Raw genomic sequence first — 20394 nt, 5'->3', positions numbered from 1 at the left:
AGGCTACAAAGAGTGTATTATAATCAACAATGATTATATTGCAAATCCACATAAAGACACTGAGGGATAGGAAACGAGGGATCAAATAACACAATTTTAAAAATTGTTAAATGTGAGAAGATAGTAAACTTTTAAACATAAAATGGATATTGTTTTTTTGGTACTGGGGATTGAACTCAGGGGCACTCAACCACTGAGCCACATCCTCAGATCACTCTATTTTGTATTTTATTTAGAGACAGGGTCTCAGTAAGTTGCTTAGCGCCTTGTTGAGGCTGGCTTTGAACTCACGATCCTCTTGATGTCTCAGCCTCCTGAGCGGCTGGGATTAAAGGTGTGTGCCACTGCACCTAGCCTTTAACCATTATTATGAGGAAATTATTCATTTAAAGAACTGGGTGCAAACATTGATGCAAGGCAACACACTTTGTACTACTTTCACAAGGGAAAATATTACTTGCACATTTCTCCCACTGGCTATTTAAAAATTGGTCTCCTTATCCCTTGGAAAGATTTGTCTTAGGGCTTCTTTTGCTTTCTTTTTCTTTGTTGTTGTTAATAATTCAGCACAATTCAACAAACATTTATTGAAATCTTCAGCGTATAAGAAATTGTGAGGGACCTAAGAAGATACTAAGATGATTTAGATATGGATAAAACCTAATCCCCAGAGGAGCTAAGACTCACGACTCTTCTCTGCTTCAAACCACGCAATGGCTCCCATCTCTTTCTGAGATGTCACTAGGACATATCAAGCTGTGATTATATTCCTGTGCACAAATCTCCAGTGATACCAGTTTCCCTGTCTTGAACATGGCAGGAGTGTTCCCACTCAGCACTGTCGACTAGCTATTCCCTGACTAGGTATTCCTCCCTTTTATGTCTTTACTCAAAAGTCAGTCTTAGAGAGCTGTCCTTGTTCTAGTAGCTAAACTTCAACTTCCCAGCAGACATTTCATATGCTCCTTTCTGTTATATTTTTTCTTCATAACATATCAACTATCTATAAATTCTTCTCTCATTAGAAAATGAGATCCATAAGGGGAAAAAAAAATCGTTTTGGTGAAGTGCTGAGGGTTAAACCTAGGATCGTGTGTATGCTAAGCACATGCTCTACCACTGAACTACACCCCTGGCCCCAGGGTAGATACATCTGTCTGCTTTGCTGACTGCTACAATTTTTGTTTTTTAGTTATAGGTGGACACAATATCTTTATTTTATTTTTATGTGGTACTGAGGATCAAACCCATTGCCTTACGCATGCTAGGCGAGTGCTCTACCTCTGAGCCACTGCTCTAGCCCCTGACTGCTGTATTTTCCATGTCTACTATATAGTAGTTACTAAGTATTTGTTGTATGCTGTTGAATGAACAGAACTACATATACCAGTTTATGATGCATGAGCAGAGGTAAAATCAAAAAGTTATGAGGACATAACAGAAGAAATAGTTCTGACTGGATTTGGGCAGAAAAACAGAAACAGTTGGAAGTTCCACATCATAGAGAAGCATGAAGAAGGTAGAACAAAACTGTTATTTGGAGTGAGGGTAGAGGAGGGGAATAGTAAGAGAAATACTAACAGAGTTGGCAGGAACCAAATATGAGACATGAGAGATCCTTATGTTCCTCAAACAATAAGACAACAGTGGTCTTGAAATTCTCAGCAATGTTTTAATTTGTTTTTTTGTTTTGTTTTGTTTTAGTGCTGGGGAATGAACCCACGGCTTCACATATGATAGGTTATCAATTACTCTACCACAAGGTCACATCCCCAGTCCTGCAATGTCGTAATTTCTTGTGCCAATACCTCAAAAAGCACATAAGAGGCAGACCCAAAGCTATAACGCCCCCTGCAGGTCCTTACCTCAGGAAGATGCCTGCACCAGAGCCGCAGGAGTAGGTATGAGCTGTGCAGGCTCCTACATCCTCCCCTTCTAGCTCAGTCTGGCAGCAGTAGCTCTGGGAGCACAGCAGAGTTCCACATACAAGGCACAGAGTTGGGGCTCTGCTTTTATCACCACCTGATTTGGGGCACCTCCACAGGGGAAAAAAAAAAAAGTCATTGTTCTGAAAAAGAGTGATAAAAGAGTTGATAGTGAAAAAAAAACACCCTGGAAAAATGTTTTATAATATCAAGTGGAGCGCCAAAGATGCATCCTGTAACCCAGGTCAAATTATCCCTAGACTAGGGAATGGGGACATCATATGTATATATACACAAAAGTCATGTATGAGAAACACTCAAGGAATCAAAAATCGGAGAAAGGATAAATAAAATCATCAACAGGAGAAAATTGTAAGTTAATTGTGCTATTGTCAAGTAATGAAATACTACAGAGAAAAGCAATGACTTTAAGTTCTATGCCACATGGATAAATCTTAGAAACAATGCCTAGTGATAAATTATGTGGAGTATGTACAGTACAATGCCATTTTAATTTTTTTTTAAGAGAGAGTGAGAGAGGGAGAATTTTAATATTTATTTTTTAGTTATCGGCGGACACAACATCTTTGTTTTGTATGTGGTGCTGAGGATCGAACCCGGGCCGCATGCATGCCAGGCGAGCGCGCTACCGCTTGAGCCACATCCCCAGCCCCATTTTAATTTTTTTTTTAAAATATTTTTTTAGTTGTAGTTGGATACTATACCTTTATTTTATTTTTATGTGGTGCTGAGGATCAAACCCAGTGCCCCGCACGTACTAGGAAAGCACTCTACCGCTGAGCCACAACCTCAGCCACTTTAAAGCTTAAAAAAAGTTTTTAAGTAGTTGTTGATGGTTATTTATTTATTTAGTCATTCATTTATTTATGGTGCTGAGATTCGAACCAAGTGCCTTATAAATGCTAGGCAAGCATTCTACCACTAAGCCACAACCCCAGCCCCAGTACAATGCCATTTTAATAAAGCTTGAAACATGTTTAATTTTTTTATATTATTGTATTCTTCAAGTTGCTTATATGTCCAATATTTCATAATATATTAAGAATTACGAGGGCTCTTATTACTTTGGAGTGCAATTATTTGATAATCTTTTGTGAATCAAACTTGCCCCCTACCACCCCCATATCCTGTATCTTATTCTGAAATATGGTAGAGAATGGTGCTTTTATAAATTAGGTAATATAAAGTATTTCTGACGTTATGATTTTCTTACCCAAACAAAACAAAGAACAACCAATCCCTCAAATTCTTTCTAGAAAGGTACATTTTTCCAGTGATAGGGAATGCTTTATGTTCTAGTACCAAAACTTACGAGAAATTGGATGCTTGATTAATGAGGCTGCTGTAATCCTCTGGAAGGTCTATTAATTTGTTAGATTCTCTTGGATAGCTAAAGTAAACACACAAATTTTAAAAATCAATTAATATAAAAGGTCACATTATAATGACAATATAACTCTTAACTTAGTTAAAACAAATAAAGGAAGACTAAATCTGAGTAATCACATGTCATCATAGTGGTATAGGCCAGAGTAAGAAACCAAAGATGTATTCATGACACAGTGTCTTAGGGTTCACATTTTTTTACTTGTAGTGCTCAGAACAGCAGCAATGGTACTTAGTATCTGTACCACTTAAGCAAAAAGGTAGCTGTAGAAAGGAGGATAGGGGCAGATGAAGATATTCATTCTCAGCTTCTACCTAAACAATATAGTAATGGACAGCCCAATCACCAAACTTAGGATACTGAATGCAGGAAGGTTATCCTTATTAATGGTGACGTTAAGCTGAAATGAGTGGAACACAGGAAGCAACAGAAGAGCAAACACGTTTTCTTTAGAGATACCAAGCTATGTTGATTCTGTGTTTCAAGTGTATTCTAAAAAAATTCAGATCCAAATCCAACCGGTATTTGAGGGTCCACTCCCAGTATGAGAAGCTTCCATGAGCACACATACATGTCCGCCCAGCATGGTGTAACTGTTCACTACTTTATCTACTGCAAAGACAAGGAGTGAACTTCAATTGAAGAGAAATTACTTTATAGACAGTAGTTCTTAATCAGACCAGAATCATCTGGTGGAGTTCTAGGGAAATAAATATGTTAGAGCTCCAATTTGAGAGAAATTAAATTTGATAGTTATTTCAGTATTTTTTAAAAAGTTCCAAGGTTATTCTGATATCTATACCTCAAGTCTATATATTCAGAGTTTCTTGACTATCAGTTTGAACCATTGATAATATTAAACCATTTCTGACTTATAAAATCTTGAATTTCATATGGCTTGACTAGAAATTTTCATATGGTATTATCATTTTTGGATGTGTAGAAACAAATGAATAGAAGTAATAATCTACTCCTCTCTTTATTTTTATGGATGATGTATTAAGCAGAACAAAGGAAATATTAACAGATGAAGCACAGCTGGCATAAGTGCAGAAGCAAACTTTACTATAAAATCAAACAGAATTAGTGCAAAAAGGAATGAATTAAAGACAAAAATAAAAATGGCCATGATTTGAGTTATTGAAGGTAGATGCCAAGCATGTGGATGGAGCCTTATTATACTATTCTTTATATTTCCTTTTTCATTTGATAGTTAAATATTTATTTAAAGTTAAAATGTCCCAAATCTTTTTTCCCTCATCATACTATTCTTTATACTTTGAGATAGTTTAAAATTTTCCACAATTAAAGATACACACAAAAAAAGCTAAAAGAACCTAAAAGAGGACCTACATTTTAAAGTGAATATTCCAAAATAATAATTCTGCTATCTTCTTTTTCATCTAGAATAATAAGTATATTTATGTTCTTATTTCTGCATTTAATAAACTCTCATCATTAGATTTAGAAGGAAGTATGAATGCAGGATACTCTACTTCTTAGAATCACTAAAGTTATGGGAAATCAGTTTTGAAAAAATACAATACACCCTGCATGTCTTCTCTACCATCCACCCCAGTCAAGTCTTTGGTCATCTTTAACTTACCTTATTGCATCTCTTTCACTTGCTAGATATCTTTTAACTTCACTGTTATGACACCAACTTTAATGTAAATAGGGAAAAACAAAACAAAACAAAAAATTTAAAGGGTTAGAACTAGAATTTTCCCTCTTTTATAGCCAATAAAAGGAAAATTATCTTTACATAATATATTTAGTTCATCAAAATAAGCCTAGAATAAGAAATATTCCATGCTTACATAATTATATTATAATGGATTCTACTGTCATGTATAATAAAAAGAATCAATAGAAAAACTGCAGTAAGGACTGGTGTTGTAGCTCAGTGGTAGAATGCCTGCCTCACACACATGAGGCACTGGGTTCAATCCTCAGCACCACATAAAAATAAATATAAATAAAGATTGTATCCATCTACAACTTAAAAAATTCAAAAAAAAAAAAAAAAAAAAGAAAAGAAAAACTGCAATAAAAGAAAGAAGCCTAGAGAAATATCACATTTTGCCTCCAACTTTTTAAAATCAGAATATTTTTTAAAAGCAAGAATGGTTAATATATTGAAATTTGCACTATATACCTTTTCTGTTGTTGTATGTTTGGTGGTACTGGTGATCAAACCTAGGGCTTGCACATGCTAGGCAAGTGCTTTACAACTGAGCTAGACCTGCAGCACTTTTAATTATCCTACTAATATGGACATTCTAGAAAAACCAATTTAAATAATGACAAAATAATATTATCTGAATCTACAAGACCTATATTAAACATTTTTTATTGTAGTAAAACATACATAAGATTATAAATAAGATTTACATACACACACACACACACACACACATATATATTTTTAAGTATTCTATCAGGAGTGCCCTGAACTACAACCCCAGTCTTTTAAAAAAAATTTTTGATAGGATCTTGCTTAGTTGCCAAGGCTGCTTGAACCTGCAATAACTACTTTAAAATGTACCAGTTCTGTGGCATTAAGCATATTTATACCATTGTGCAACTACCAACATGTATCTCCAGAACATTTTCATCTTTCCAAATTAAACTCTGCCCATTAAACATTTCCCTAACTCTTGGAAATCCCCATTTTGCTATCTCATGACTTTGACTATTCTAAGTACTTCATTAAAATGGAATCATCAAATTTGTCCTTTTGTGGCAGGTTTACTTCACCTAGCATAGTGTATCCTCTAGGTTCAACCATAACATTCCTCTGTGTATGTGTGTCCATCACATTTTGTTTATCTATTCATCTGTTAATGAACATTGGGTTGTTTCTACTTTTTGGTGATGATAAATAATGCTGTTATGAAAACGGATGTGAAGGTACCTATTTGAGTGCCTGAGTTCAACTCTTCTTCAATAAACACCTTTGAGTGGAATTGCTGGACGGTAGGCAATTCTGTTTTAACTTTCTAAGAAATTGCTATATTACTTTCCATAGTGGCCCTATCACTTTCTGTTCCTACCAGTAATGCACAAAGATCCCAATTTTTCCACATCCTTGCCAACACTTATTTTCTCTTCATAAAAAAGAACAAAAACACTATTCTAATGTACATAAAGTGGCATCTTACTGTGCTCCTGATTTGTATTTCTACAATGACTAAGTGTATCTTTTCATATGCTTATTGGCCACTTGTGTGTCTGATTTGGAAAAATACCTATGTAAGTGTTTTTCCCATTTAAAAAAATAAAATATTCTTTTTAAAATAATTTTTTTCAGTTGTAGTTGGACACAATACCTTTATTTATTTATTTAAAAAATGATCTCTCTTTTTTAATATTTTTAAAGTTGTCAATGGACCTTTATTTTATTTATTGATACACAGTGCTGAGAATCGAACCCAGTGCCTCACACATGCTAGGCAAGTGCTCTGCCACTGAGCCACAACCCCAGCTACTGAGCCACAACCCCTGTTCATACCTTTATTTTAATGTGGTACTGAGGATTGAACCCAGTGCCTTGCATATGCTAGGTAAGTGTTCTACCGCTGAGCTATAACCCCAGCCCAAATTATTATTTTTAAATAATGTTCAATTGTAGGAGTTCTGGCTATTAATTCTTTTTTTCTTTTTTTTGGGGGGGAGGGGGCGGTACTGGGGATTGAACTCAGGGACACTCAACCACTGAGCTATATCCCCAGCCCTATTTAGCATTTTATTAAAGACAGGGTCTTGCTGATTGCTTAGTGCCTTACTTATTTGCTGAGGCTGGCTTTGAACTTGCTATCCTCCTGACTCAGCCTACCAGAACCAGGAGCATGTCTAAGGTGACTTGGACTGGTCTCTGGGAGGCTGAGGAATCCAAAGGAAGGAGGAGGGCAGGCGGGCTGTGGACTGTCCCTCAGAGTGAGTGGAAATCCAGGCTAAAGGTAAGAGGCGCCAGCCACCTGCACAGCTGTTCCCTAGGCAGGGAGGAGAGAGGAAAGGGTTTGGGACAGTACAGCTATCCTCCTGCCTCATCCTACCAGGCCGTTGGGATTATAGGCATGTGCCACCACACCCAGCATGGCTATTCATTCTTATCAGATTTATGATTTACACATTTTGTGGGCAAAATAGCCGTATATCTTAACTCAGTCACTAACTTCACGGGATTGATAGGTCAATTCCTCTAGACTTCAATGTTTTCAAACACAAAGTGAGAATCCTGGACTAGAAGATAATCCTTAATGTTTCTTTTAGCTTTAAAAATCTATGGAACAGAGTCCTTAACAAATAAATTCACATAATGAAATAAGCATTTCAAGCTGGGCCTAATGGTGCATGTTTGTGATCCTCGGAGGCTACAGCATGAGGATCACATTTTTTTTTTTTAAAGAGAGAGTGAGAGAGGAGAGAGAGAGAGAGAGAGAGAGAGAGAGAGAGAGAGAGAGAGAGAATTTTTAATATTTATTTTTTAGTTCTCGGCGGACACAACATCTTTGTTGGTATGTGGTGCTGAGGATCGAACCCGGGCCGCATGCATGCCAGGCGAGCGCGCTACCGCTTGAGCCACATCCCCAGCCCCACATTTTTTTTTTAATATTTATTTTTTAGTTGTAGTTGGACACAATACCTTTATTTTATTTATTTATTTTTATGTGGTGCTATTGATCTAACCCAGGGCCTTGCATGTGCTAGGCGAGTACTCTACTGCTGAGCCACAATCCTATCCCTGGAGGATCACATTTTCAAGGGCAGTCTCAGCAGCTCAATGAGACCCTGTCTCAAAATAAAAAAAGCATTCCTACCATGACTCCCTTTCCATGCAAATCTGTTTATGTTTATTCATTATCCTGGCAAAAACCTTATCCTTTTTAAAAGTCAAATACTTAGCTAAAATGTACTAATTGAACTCAGAGGCACTTAACCACTGAGCCACATCTCCAGCCCTTCTTTATATTTTATTTAGAGACAGGCTCTCAATTGAGTTGCTTAGTGCCTTGCTTTTGCTGAGGCTGGCTTTGAACTTATTATCCTCTCACTCATCCTCCTGAGTTGCTGGGATTACAGGTGTGTACCACCATGCCCAGCATAAAAAACTACTAAATCTTATAGTACAAATTTTATGTGTTGAATTTTATTGGCTCACTATTTGAGAATTTTGCCATATATGTGAAAAATTAGTTTGTTTCATATAACTATTTAATATAATGAAGAAAAGCATCATGTATAATCATTACCTTTCAATCAGTGAATTCATTATCTCATTATTTTCTTGAAAAAGGCAAATGAGGTTGGTTGGTAGGGAAAGGTAGTTACATAAATGTTCAAAATGGCTTAGTCCAGAAACTGCAAATGTAGAAGAAAAGAATAATCATAAAACAACATTCTGCATGGGAATAAGCAACAGCAGAGCTTTAAATAAAAATTTAAAAAAGTAAAATCTGAGAGTTCATATTTGTTAGGTATAGAACTGGTAGGTTAACAGAATGGCACATGGAAGGGATTTATGGAAAATGATGCAATGAACAGTAGAATCAGGTGACTCCTACAAAGACTGGTCACAATTTCCTGGCATAGCAGCTATATAAAACATTTGGAAAACAGTGCACTCGCACAATCTACTTCAGAGGGTTACTGTAAACCTTAAATGACAAAAATAACGTATGGTGTTCTGGAAAAGTTTATGGTAGTACAGAAATATAAAGTGATTTTATTAGGCAGATGCTAACACACAATAAGGGCAGGGAAGAATAGAAGTTCACTGGATTAGACAAAGAGGAATGAAGGGAAGTGTGTGGAAATAGTATAAATGGGACATAACTTTCCCATGCCTATATATGAATGAACAACCAGTGTAACTCCACATCATGTTCAACCACAAAAATGGGATCCTAACTAGAATAAGTTATACTCCATGTATGTATCATATGTCAAAGCACATTCTCCTGTTGTATATCTAAATAGAATTAAAAAATTAGAAAAAAACTTAAAATTAAAGTGATTGTATCATGAGAGATGACCTTAAATACTAACTCTAATCATAAATAAATATTTTGGATTATTCTAAATGGTGCCTGGGCAACTGAAAGAATAGAGATGCCTGTCAAAAAACCTTTAGACAGTTACATGCAGGCATCCTATGACCAGTGCCAGGTACTATCAGAGCACAGTTACATGAACACTTATACTACTTTTATTAAATAAATTAAAAGAGAACATAGAAAACAACTGAAAGAGCAAATGAATTCCCACCTTAAAATCAAATTTATGTGCAGTTATGGTATTCTGAATTTTAATGCCATACATTTCAAATTAAAAACCACATACAATTGTTTCACTTTTTCAAATCTGAGGAACACAGTTTTGAACCACACAATCAAACAATTTAATACCTGAAAGGAGAACTACAGTCTTTATGGGAGTGCTAGCAAATGCAAAAATATTTACACAGAAGTTTAAAAGTACATTTAATGAGATTCAAATAAAAAGTAGACAAGAACATAGATAGGGTCTCACTGAGTTGCTAAGCACCTCACCATTGCTAAGGCTGGTTTTGAATTTGCAATCCTCCTATCTCAGCCTCCCAAGCCGCTGGGATTACAGGCACGGTCAGCTTTATTCTAAACTGTGAAAAGAGTACAAACATTTCCTACATTTGAAAAGAAATGAGACATTACCTTGAATGTCAGGTGGGGATGGAACTCCATTTAGGTAATGAAAAAACAATGCAGAGCACTTCAGAAAAGGCATGATCCCAGCTCTGATGCTCTTCCACAGATGCCAGCCAGAAGGTATTTCTTTCAAGGCACTGCAACAGAAAATGATTATTAGGAAATCTAGTAAGAAAAGATCATTCTAGTTAAAGCACAGCGTGAAAACAGAACATATATGCTTAGGAGTGGCTTAATAGGCTAATAGTAGTAACTTTGACTATGACAGGATACCAACTAGTTATGTAGCCTCCAATGCTGCTACAAAAATTTACAAAAGTAACTTAGCCACATTAAAAAAGTCTGGAAATTGAAAAACCATCAACTATTCCAGCATCTTCTACCAGTAGGCATCATGCCAGAAAACTATTTTCATACGAATTTGTCTCATACAATTATAAATATAACATATGAAATTTAAGATTAACATGCTTTCCAGAACACTACATGCCATAATTTTAATACATTGGCAATATTTTTTTTACATTGGTAATATTTTGAAACGCATTAACCATAACCTACACCAAACTATTCCTCCATATGCAAACATTTAGATTATTTTCAATTCTTGGCTAATGTAAATAGTATTAGAATATATGTCTTTATATACTTATAGACTTTTCTATATGTTAGATTATTTTGTTAGTGTAGATACTCAGAAATGAGACACTGTAGTCAAAGAACAAACATTTTATAGGTTCTCATTGTTTGTTTTTGTGGTGCTGGGGATTGAACCCAGGGCCTTGAGCAGGCTAGGCAAGCACTCTACCAACTGAGCTATATCCCGCCCTAGGTTCTTGACATACAGAGTTAAAAGCCAAGTGAAACTGTTGCACCAAATCACAGTAACTCCAACATCATGTGATGTTTTAATAATTTCACATTATTCCTGCTACTGCTGAATATTACCTTAAAAAACATACCAAGCTAGTTAAATATGCATTCAAATTCCCAATGTGATCATGTGTGTTTTAGAAAAGTACCTCTCCAAAATACATCTATCCAGCACTCTGTGCGCAAGATCCTCTGGGAAAATGAAGGGCTCCACAGACAAATAAATGTGGGAAGCGCTATATACGATTACCCTTTTCTACGTTATTTCTAATTATACAAGTATACCCATAGTGCTAGAGATTGTACTCCTGTCTTTTTCTTTTTTCTTCTTCTTCTATTTTTTTTCTTTTTTTTGGTGTGTGTGTGTGTATGGTACTGGGGACCGAACCCAGGAGTGCTCTACCACTGAGCTATATACCCCCAGCCCTTTTTACTTTGGGAAAGGATCTCACTACATCGTGAGGCTGGCCTTGAATTTGTAGTCCTTTTGCCTCAATCTCCTGAGCCACTGGGTTTGCAGGTGTATGCCACTGCAGTAGTCTCTATTCTCTTTTAAAACATGTTAATAGATGCAATTTCTCCTAATTAACAAATACATTCCTTTTTCATATTTAGTCAATCATATAAAGATTATAATCTCACCTTCCTGTATACTGGTGAATGGTTTTATACAAAGCAAGAACTGCTAATTCTTCTTCACCAGTGGGATTTTCTTGATCCATGCCATTCTCTTCTGAAAGATAAGGAAATACTAGCACTCTGTATTTTCCTACTGTGTTGTCAAATGGAGTGATGATCACATAGGTTAAGCATTTAAATATATTTGTACACTCACAAATAACAAAGTATTCTCACAAACTATACAGAATTTTAATCCTTCAAAGTGTGAGCACTCTATTGATCTCCACCAGATCAGCAAGCCAGCTGACATACTATGGTTGAAATCAGCTAAAGTATCATCCTAAAGATATGAAAAACCAGGAAGTTTGAATGTAATACATGACTTAACAGTGATTAACAAACATACAAGTGAAAAAAAAAGGGGGGGCATTTTAAACATAAAATTCTAAGGGGCTCCACTGTTTTGGTACTCATATGTTGATGAACTTATGAAATAAAACAAAAGTACAAACATTTACATTGCAAGGGGATTTTAAAAGGAGAAAGAAATTTGTTTCAAAACTTCTACATGAGAATAAACAGAAAAAGCACAAAACCCAATTTTAATTTATATATTCTCACCCAAAATACTTTTTCCTCTAGTATTAATTTTTTTTAAAGTTACAGATGGACACAATATCTTTATTTTATTTATTTATTTTTATGTGGTGCTGAGGATCAAACCCAGTGTCTGACATGTGCTAGGTGAGCACTCTACCACTGAGCCAGCCCTCCTCTAACATTTTTTAAACTGAGAAAATTCAAGAAGACAAAAAGGAAGAGTTACCTGTACATGAGGTAAGTAAGATCTGTATGATGTGTGCCATAGTAACCAGATGAAAAATGTGGAGGTCTCCAGTGCTGAGGCTGACCCCTGAAAAATCCTGACACTGCAAGGCAGGGAAAGCGAGTACCAAGCCCACCTAGACACCAATGCAGAACATCAGTCAGTGCCTTTCCTCACAGCTAAACACACTCCCATTTTCTTACCATAATCCCTTCTGAGTTTAGGCCCCCCTTGGGGGGATGAGGGTGGAGGCAGGGGAGGTTACTGGGAATTGAACCTAGAAGCACTTTACCACTGAGTTACAACCCAGCCCTTTTTTAAAAATTTTAAAACAAGGTATCACTAAATTGCTGAGGCTGGCTTTGAACTCACAATCCTCCTGCCTCAGCCTCCTGAGCCACTGGACTTACAGGCTTGCACCACTGCCCGACACAAAAAGCTTATTATTAATGGAAATAAAACACTTGAAAGTTTTCAAGGGAGCAAACTGTGGAAAAAGTATGAGCTTTGGGACAACTTAACACCTCCAAGCATCAGTTTTTCTATTGGTAAACTTGAGATAAGAAATTTGGAATAAAGAAATAGTAGGGATTGAGGACAAATCTGAGTGTATGTGAAAGCAGGTAGGTATACAATGCTAGTCCCCTGCTCCTGGTATGGTGCTGCCAACAATGGTGTTTGCAGTAGCAGTGGAAATAATAACAACAGCTGACATTTTAGGTTTATATTCCTTAAAATGTGTCTATAGTCCTTAAAATATAATCTGTATATAGATTAACCCATGAAGTTCTGAAATATTGATGAATCTAGAGATTACGGGGACAACACTTGGGCTGCACTATGTGACAGTGCACTCTGGAACCTGTGTAAGGCAACCCACCTGAGGTGGGGGCTGAAATCTGGCCACCTACTGCTTGGCAAGCTATGCATCCTGGTACCACACTGCACTTGCTCGGTAGCTGTCCCTCTCCCTGAATCATAAAAAGGAACTGTCTGTCATTAAGCAGTGAAACCACAGGATTGTATCTGACAGATTTGCTAAAATGCACAAAAAAACTCTATGAACCAGCAGTAGCCCTTAGGCTGCTGCTATTATTTTTACCTCTTTATTATATGTAAAAAGCACAGACAGGCTAAATTAATGACCTTAGCCTCAGAGTAAAATAAGAGAAGGAGGATGTCTAGATACACAGATCAAGTCTGTCAACTAGATTCCCAAATATTTTCTTTCCAAGGCTCCTCATAAAAAAATTATATAGAGAAGTGTAAGAATAATAGCATATGATAGATAACACCTTCTCTATGCTTCTATACTACTCACCAAACCAAAGGTAAAGTTAACAATAAAGAGAACTTTAACAAACTGTAAAATACCCACCAATAAATGAAACATGTCGATATCTAATATGCATGGAAGGTCTTCATAGCTATCATTAGGCACCAATGCTACAGATTTAAAGAAAAATAATTCATTAGCACATTTCATATGCCAACGTATGTTAAAAGGCATAAAACATAGTTTTAATTTATCTTTTTGCAAGTTATATATGAATTAATGAGCCAGAGCTCACATTTAGCAAAAAACAGTACTACCAAATATTTCATTTCTGAGAAGTTATACAGCTGAAAACAAAATTTCAGATAAGACATTTCCATATCATATATTATAAACATACTAATACTCACATGCAAAAAGTTTACAAAGATGCCCTTGTACCACTGAAAGTGATGCCACTGTCCAATGTGCTGCTGCAAATCTTGTTAGTGACCTGAGACAGTCATCCTGAAATAAAGAAATTGACACAATTATCAAAAGTCAACAAAAGATGTAGCCTTTTCTTTCAGAAATGCTAATTCAAAGCCCACCTGTATATACAATGGCATCACTATAGATGGTAGGAAAATGAATCTATGACATCTTAATTTATTATTTTATTCTTTGTAGTACTGGGGATTGAACCCAGGGCCTCACCGTGCTAAGCAATTGCTCTACCACTGAGTTACATCTCTAGCCCTTTTCTAAAAAAAAAATGAGACAAGGTTTTTCTAAGTTGCTCAAGCTGGCTTCCAACTTGTGATCCTCCTGCCTCAGCTTCCTGTAAAGCTGGGATTACAGGAAAGTGACACCCAGACCTTTCTATTTCATTTTGAGACAGGGTCTGGCTAAGTTGTTAAGGCTGGCCTCAAACTTTTGATCCTCTTGCCTCAGTCTCTAAGTAGGTGGGATTACAGGCATATGTCACCACAACTAGTTCATGACATGTCTTTAGCAGAATGAACAGTATGGAAAATATCTAATTATATCCTGAATGAACAAATGTCATCTCCTTGCTGGGTGTGGTGGTACACGTCTGTAATTCCAGCAGCTGGGGAAGTTGAGGCCCTAAGTAAACTTGGTGAGACCCTGTCTCAAAATAAAATGTACAAAAAGGGCTGAAGATGTTGCTCAGGGGTTAAGCAACCCAGGGTTTTAATCCATGGTATCAAAAAGAGTCATCTCCTCATTGGGGAAATAGCTCAGTTGGTGGAGTGCTTGCCTAGCATGCACAAAGCCCTGGGTTCAATCCCCAACACCACCACCTCCCTCACCCCCCCCCCCAAAAAGAGTCATTTCCTTGCCATCATGTTGCCAGTTCTCTCTGGAAAAGAATACCAGTACATGTATCAACAGCTAGCCAGCAACAAACTCTCCCAAGAAGCTGATGCCGTATTTCCTCATATTTATTCTAAAAAGATACTCCAAAGTATAGGAAATACTTCAAATATTGGGGAAACTGTACAAGAAGATGTATACACAAACCAAGGTGTAGGCAGACACACACACACACTCACACAAAAAAACTGTTTTTAAGACTAAGTAGTGTGGAGAGGGACAGGCTCCGGAGCCCGGGAACACCTGGCTCTGGACCCTGGGTCCCCCAGTCTGGGCGAGCTGCTCAGCTTCTCTTGCCTCCCCACTGTAGTAGGCCTGGGGTTGTTGTTCAGTGGTAGAGCACTTGCCTTGCATGTGCGGGGCACTAAGTTCAATCCTCAGCACAACATAAAAATAAATAAAATAAAGGTATTATGTCCATGTTCAACTAAAAAAAAAAAGACTAAGTAGCAAGAATGAGAAAACTCTTAATTGAAAGTGAAAAATACAACCGGTACAAAACTACAGGAAAATAATAATCAAGTATAAATATGTTCATAAAAAAATGTGGACATTGGGCTGGGGATGTGGCTCAAGCAGTAGCGCGCTCGCCTGGCATGCTTGTGGCCCAGGTTGATACTCAGCACCACATACAAACAAAGATGTTGTGTCCGCCGAAAACCAAAATAAATAAATAAATATTAAAAATTCTCTCTCTCACTGTCACTTTCTCTTTAAAAAAAAAATGTGGACAGGGGTGAAGTTGATGCTCTTTTTCTTCCTGCTTATTCTCTATTTTTCAAATTTTCTGTATTGTTTGGCTCAATAAACACTGAAAAGTAAACTCACTCTTTTTCTGCTCACAAGAAGTTTAAAGCTTTGCAGGTGGGAAAAGGAAGAGGAGGAGGAAGGAGACAACTGAAGGTGGTAGTTGTCACTGAAAAGAGATACTTAATTTATAGCATATGGCTCTGAGAGGTATGCCAGGGAAGATAGAGCTTGAAGAGCATCTTAAAGAGTTCTCAGAAGGGGCTGGGGTTGTGGCTCAGCGGTAGAGCACTCGCCTAGCATGTGCAAGGCCCTGGATTTAATCATTGGCACGACATAAAAATTAATAAAATAAAGGTATCGTGTTCAACTTCAACTAAAAAATAAATATTAAAAAAAAGAGTTCTCAGAAGTCTGCTTAAGACACTTTACATATTATAATAAAACAATATGAACAGAATAAAACTGGAAAAACTCTGTACTATACATTTATGATTGCCTTTTTAATAGTCAACATATTTATTAATTCTTCTTTAATTTTTTAAATATTTATTTTTTAGTCGTAGTTAGATACAATAGCTTTAATTAATTTATTTATTTTTGGCGGTGCTGAGGATTGAACCCAGGGCCTCGCCCATGCTAAGTGAGCACTCTACCGCTGAGCCACAACCCCAGCTCTATCAATTCTTATACTACAGTAAAAAATACCTTATAGTCAACAATAATCTGATAGTCATATCAATCATATCACATTAATGAAGACTTATGTGGGGCTGGGGGTGTAGTTCAGTGGTAGAGCACTTGTCTAGCACGTGTGAGGCATTGGGTTCGATCCTCAGCACTGCATAAAAATAAGTAAATCAAATAAAGGTACTGCATACATCTATACCTATTTAAAAAAAAAACTGATGTGAACTCCCCATTCTGCTGATTTACATAAAGATACAACTCAGACTCTACTCCAAAAGGGCTGGGGACATAGCTCAGTTGGTAGTTCACTTGCCCAGCACGCAGAAGGCCTGAGTTCAATCCCCAACACCACAAAAACAAAACAAATATTCCTAAATATTCTAATTAATAAGTCTGAAGGGGGCTAGCTTTCTATATTTTTTAAAATTTCAAGAGAGGGTTTTAATGCCCAATAATAGCAGAGAACCTCTAATGCAAAATCTGTATTCCTAAAACCTTAAAAAAGGTTCTGAGATTCTAGGTGTTTGCAATGAAAACAAAGCCAGCAAACTAAACAGGTGATGACTGACAACTATATTTTCTACATTGGTTTTTGTTTCTTGATGAGGTCCTTATATTATTGGTCCTCAGTACTGGCTCCTGGGAACTTTTAAAAAAATGTTAATGCTTGGGGTCCATCTCCAGAGACTCTTGTTTAAGTGACCTAGAATAGGGCCTGGTATTTCTCAAAACATCCCAGGTGATTCTAAATGAATAAAATTGGATAATTTTTTCTCAAAGGCATTTTTATGATTATAAGCCATGATTGTACTCCCTTCCTCATTTTATTCGTACCCAGTTCAACATGAATTTGTACTTACTTATATGTTATTTATTTATTTATAAAAGTGGCCAAATGTGGTAGAGGGTGTGTTCTGTTATTTCCAATTACAGCACTGAATACCTCAAGAACATGTACTCTTGGTTTTAGTTTCTTTTTATCTTTTCAAGTGCTTAATTAAGCAAGAGATTCAGATGAAAAGAGTTATAGTTACTTTAGAAATTCATTTTTACTTCTAGAAATATCAAGAAAAGTTAAATAATGGGCTGGGGATGTGGCTCAGTTGTAGAACATTTGTCTGGCATCCTGGGGCCCTGAGTTTGATCCCCAGCAACACACAAACACACAAGTTAGTCACAAACATTACTTCTTTGATAACTTTACCCCCCCCCCCAAAAAAAAGGATTTTACTCTGAAAGGTATCAAGGCACGGTTAAAAAAACTTTCAGGTTTGTAAGTTTAAAAGAAGTAGAACCACCTACTTTCCATTTCATCCTTTGAATTGAATAAACTCATAACTTACCAGTCTGCATGGCAAAGGACCAAACAATGGTTTATCTTCATCACTCAGAATTCTTTCTGCAGATTAAAAATGATTAAGATGATAATTTTGCTATGCATACATTTTGTTATGAGCATCGAAGTGCAAAACCAACCCTTTCTTTAGAAAGCATAATATTGTCAGGTTTTGAAATCTTTAAGACTTTCATAAGAATTTCATATGAAAAGTAAAAATAAAGCCATATTCCCTTAGTTTATAAGACACTGTAATATAACTGCTATAAAAAACCAATTCTGTTGCTGTGGTTAATTTTTAAAGTGTCAAATTAGCATTGTGTCAGTATACTATACTTATTATTTCTCCATATTGTTGTCTACTCTTAACACCTCATTGAAAACCAGGACTCTACACAGAATTCCTATCAATGTATGCTTGTGACTTAAAAGAGAAATGACCATCAGTCTCTTACCTATGCTCTGAATGGTGTATGCACAACTACCCCAACACATTATGGGCACCCGGGGATCTTCTTCATTGGGATGAACCTTTAGTCCCACCTTATAAGTAGCAGTTCCAAATGTTGTTAGCATTTCCTTTATGCTCTCAGAATAAGGATTCCTGAAATGGATATATACAGTAGTAGTTCAAAATAAGTTGTACACATCAATAAAAATGATTCAGTGTTTTCTCTCTCTCTCTTTTTTTGTGCCAAGGATTGAACTTAGAGGTGCTTTACCATTGAGCTACGTCCCATTTCTCTTTTTTTTTTTTTGAGAGAGAGAAATTTTTTTAATATTTATTTTTTTTTAGTTTTCGGTGGACACAACATCTTTATTTTATTTTTTTATGTGGTGCTGAGGATCGAATTCAGCACCCCACACATGCCAGGCGAGCGCATTACCACTTGAGCCACATCCCCAGCCCCTGTCCCATCTCTTTTTAAAAAAATTTTTTGTTTTCAGACAGGGTTTTGTGAATTGCCCAGGATGACCTTCAACTTATAATCCTCCTGCCTCAATCTCCCAAGCTGCTGAGATGGCAGGTGTGTGCCACTGTGCCCAGTGAAAGAGTTCAGTTTCTTTATTTTTTAAAAGTTTGTTCTTTTTAGTTATACATGAAAGTAGAATGTACTTTAACATATTACACATACATGGAATAAAACTTCCCATTCTTGTGGTTGTACATGATGTGGAGTTATACTAGTCATGTATTCATATATGAACATAGGAAAGTTGGGCTGGGGCTGGGGCTCAGTGGTATAGCACTCGCCTAGCACATGAGAGGCCCTGGGTTTGATCCTCAGCACCACATAAAAATAAATAAATAAAATAAAGATATTGTGTACAACTACAACTAAAAACCAAATATATTTAAAAAAAAAACATAGGAAAGTTTTGTCTGATTCATTCCACTATCTTTCCCATTCCCATCCCCCAACAGTTCAGTTTCTTAAACGCTCTTTCCCATATAGGAAATGAACCATTTAACATGTATTTAGAGATAATTATATGTAAAAGAATAATCAGGGACAGCAAACTGTCCCACTGTCCCTGCCTGAGAGGAGTTTTGCTCTTTGGGTCAGCAGCTGGGAGGAATAAAGTTGCAAACAAGGCAACAGACAAAAGTCTACAGAATGAACTATGGGGCCCTTAGCCCTCTTTCAGTGATGCATACCCACTGCCACAGACTGCTTTTTCCAGTGAAGAATTCTAAGGAGCAAGTTGTTCTACACAAGTGAGACTAGTGATGGCTTGATCACCTGGCTGTGAGGCTCACAAGTCAACAAGCTCTAACTTATCCATCAAGTATCCAATGACCTCCTTACTGCCAAAGATCAACTAACATTTAAAAACATCAAAGAGATAAATCAAAACAAGCAGGGGGGAAGAAAAGAAGAAGAAGAAGATATCAGGGAAAACAGAGATAAGTTAAAAGAAAATCAGCCAGGCAGCTGTAATCCCAGCAGCTTGGAAGCTGAGGCAGGACTTCAAGTTCAAAGCCAGCCTTAGCAACTTAGTCCTTAAGCAACTCTGCAACTTCCTGTCTCTAAATAAAATATAAGAAAGAGCTGGGGATGTAGCTTAGTGTTTAAGTGCCCCTAGGTTCAATTCCTGGTAATTAACTAATTAATTAATACGAAACAAATTTAGAGGATCCATGTAAGAAGGATAATGGTGAGCTGTTAGTAATACTACTCAAAGAACAGAAAATGAAAGGAGAAAATTATCTAAGAAAGTACAAACAACAATTTAAAAAACCTCTCAGAAAGAAAGACACCTATCTTTGGATTCAAAAAGCTTACTGAAAACAGCTAAATAAATGAAAAAAGAGGGCTGGGGATGTGGCTCAAGCGGTAGCGCGCTCGCCTGGCATGCGTGCGGCCCGGGTTCGATCCTCAGCACCACATACCAACAAAGATGTTGTGTCCGCCGAGAACTGAAAAATAGATATTAAAAATTCTCTCTCTCTCCTCTCTCACTCTCTCTTGAAAAAAAAAATGAAAAAAAGATTCACATAACAAGAAATGTCAGAGAAATTTCAGAACACTGGGGATAGAAGGTCCCAACTGTTTCTAGAAGTAATAAAGTTGTGCAACAGAAGCCATAATGGCATTACCTTCTCAATGGATCCTAGAAGTTA

General features: G+C 36.7%; 1 protein-coding gene across 7 annotated transcripts in view; it reads right to left on the bottom strand.

Annotated features, from left to right (window-relative positions):
- UBR2 (ubiquitin protein ligase E3 component n-recognin 2) overlaps positions 1-20394 on the bottom strand; it is a 126790-nt gene that overhangs the window by 4054 nt on the left and 102342 nt on the right. For 5 of the 7 annotated variants that reach the window (XM_081296003.1, XM_081296005.1, XM_081296004.1 and 2 more), the window contains 11 exons: positions 18224-18372; positions 17776-17831; positions 14029-14125; positions 13721-13788; positions 12343-12478; positions 11538-11628; positions 10029-10159; positions 8589-8697; positions 4940-4996; positions 3259-3336; positions 1866-2036 (listed from right to left, as the gene is read on the bottom strand). In XM_081296003.1, coding sequence (XP_081152129.1) covers positions 1866-2036; positions 3259-3336; positions 4940-4996; positions 8589-8697; positions 10029-10159; positions 11538-11628; positions 12343-12478; positions 13721-13788; positions 14029-14125; positions 17776-17831; positions 18224-18372 — 1143 coding nt within the window. The remainder of the gene's footprint in view (positions 1-1865; positions 2037-3258; positions 3337-4939; positions 4997-8588; positions 8698-10028; positions 10160-11537; positions 11629-12342; positions 12479-13720; positions 13789-14028; positions 14126-17775; positions 17832-18223; positions 18373-20394) is intronic. The other 2 variants (XM_081296007.1, XM_081296006.1) reach the window with 1 other exon arrangement.

Source organism: Spermophilus citellus (assembly GCF_964194105.1).
Source record: "Spermophilus citellus genome assembly, chromosome: 5".
NCBI lineage: Eukaryota > Metazoa > Chordata > Mammalia > Rodentia > Sciuridae > Spermophilus > Spermophilus citellus.
The sequence above is the reverse complement of the archived record's forward strand: the minus strand, read 5'-3'. Positions and strand labels throughout refer to the sequence as shown.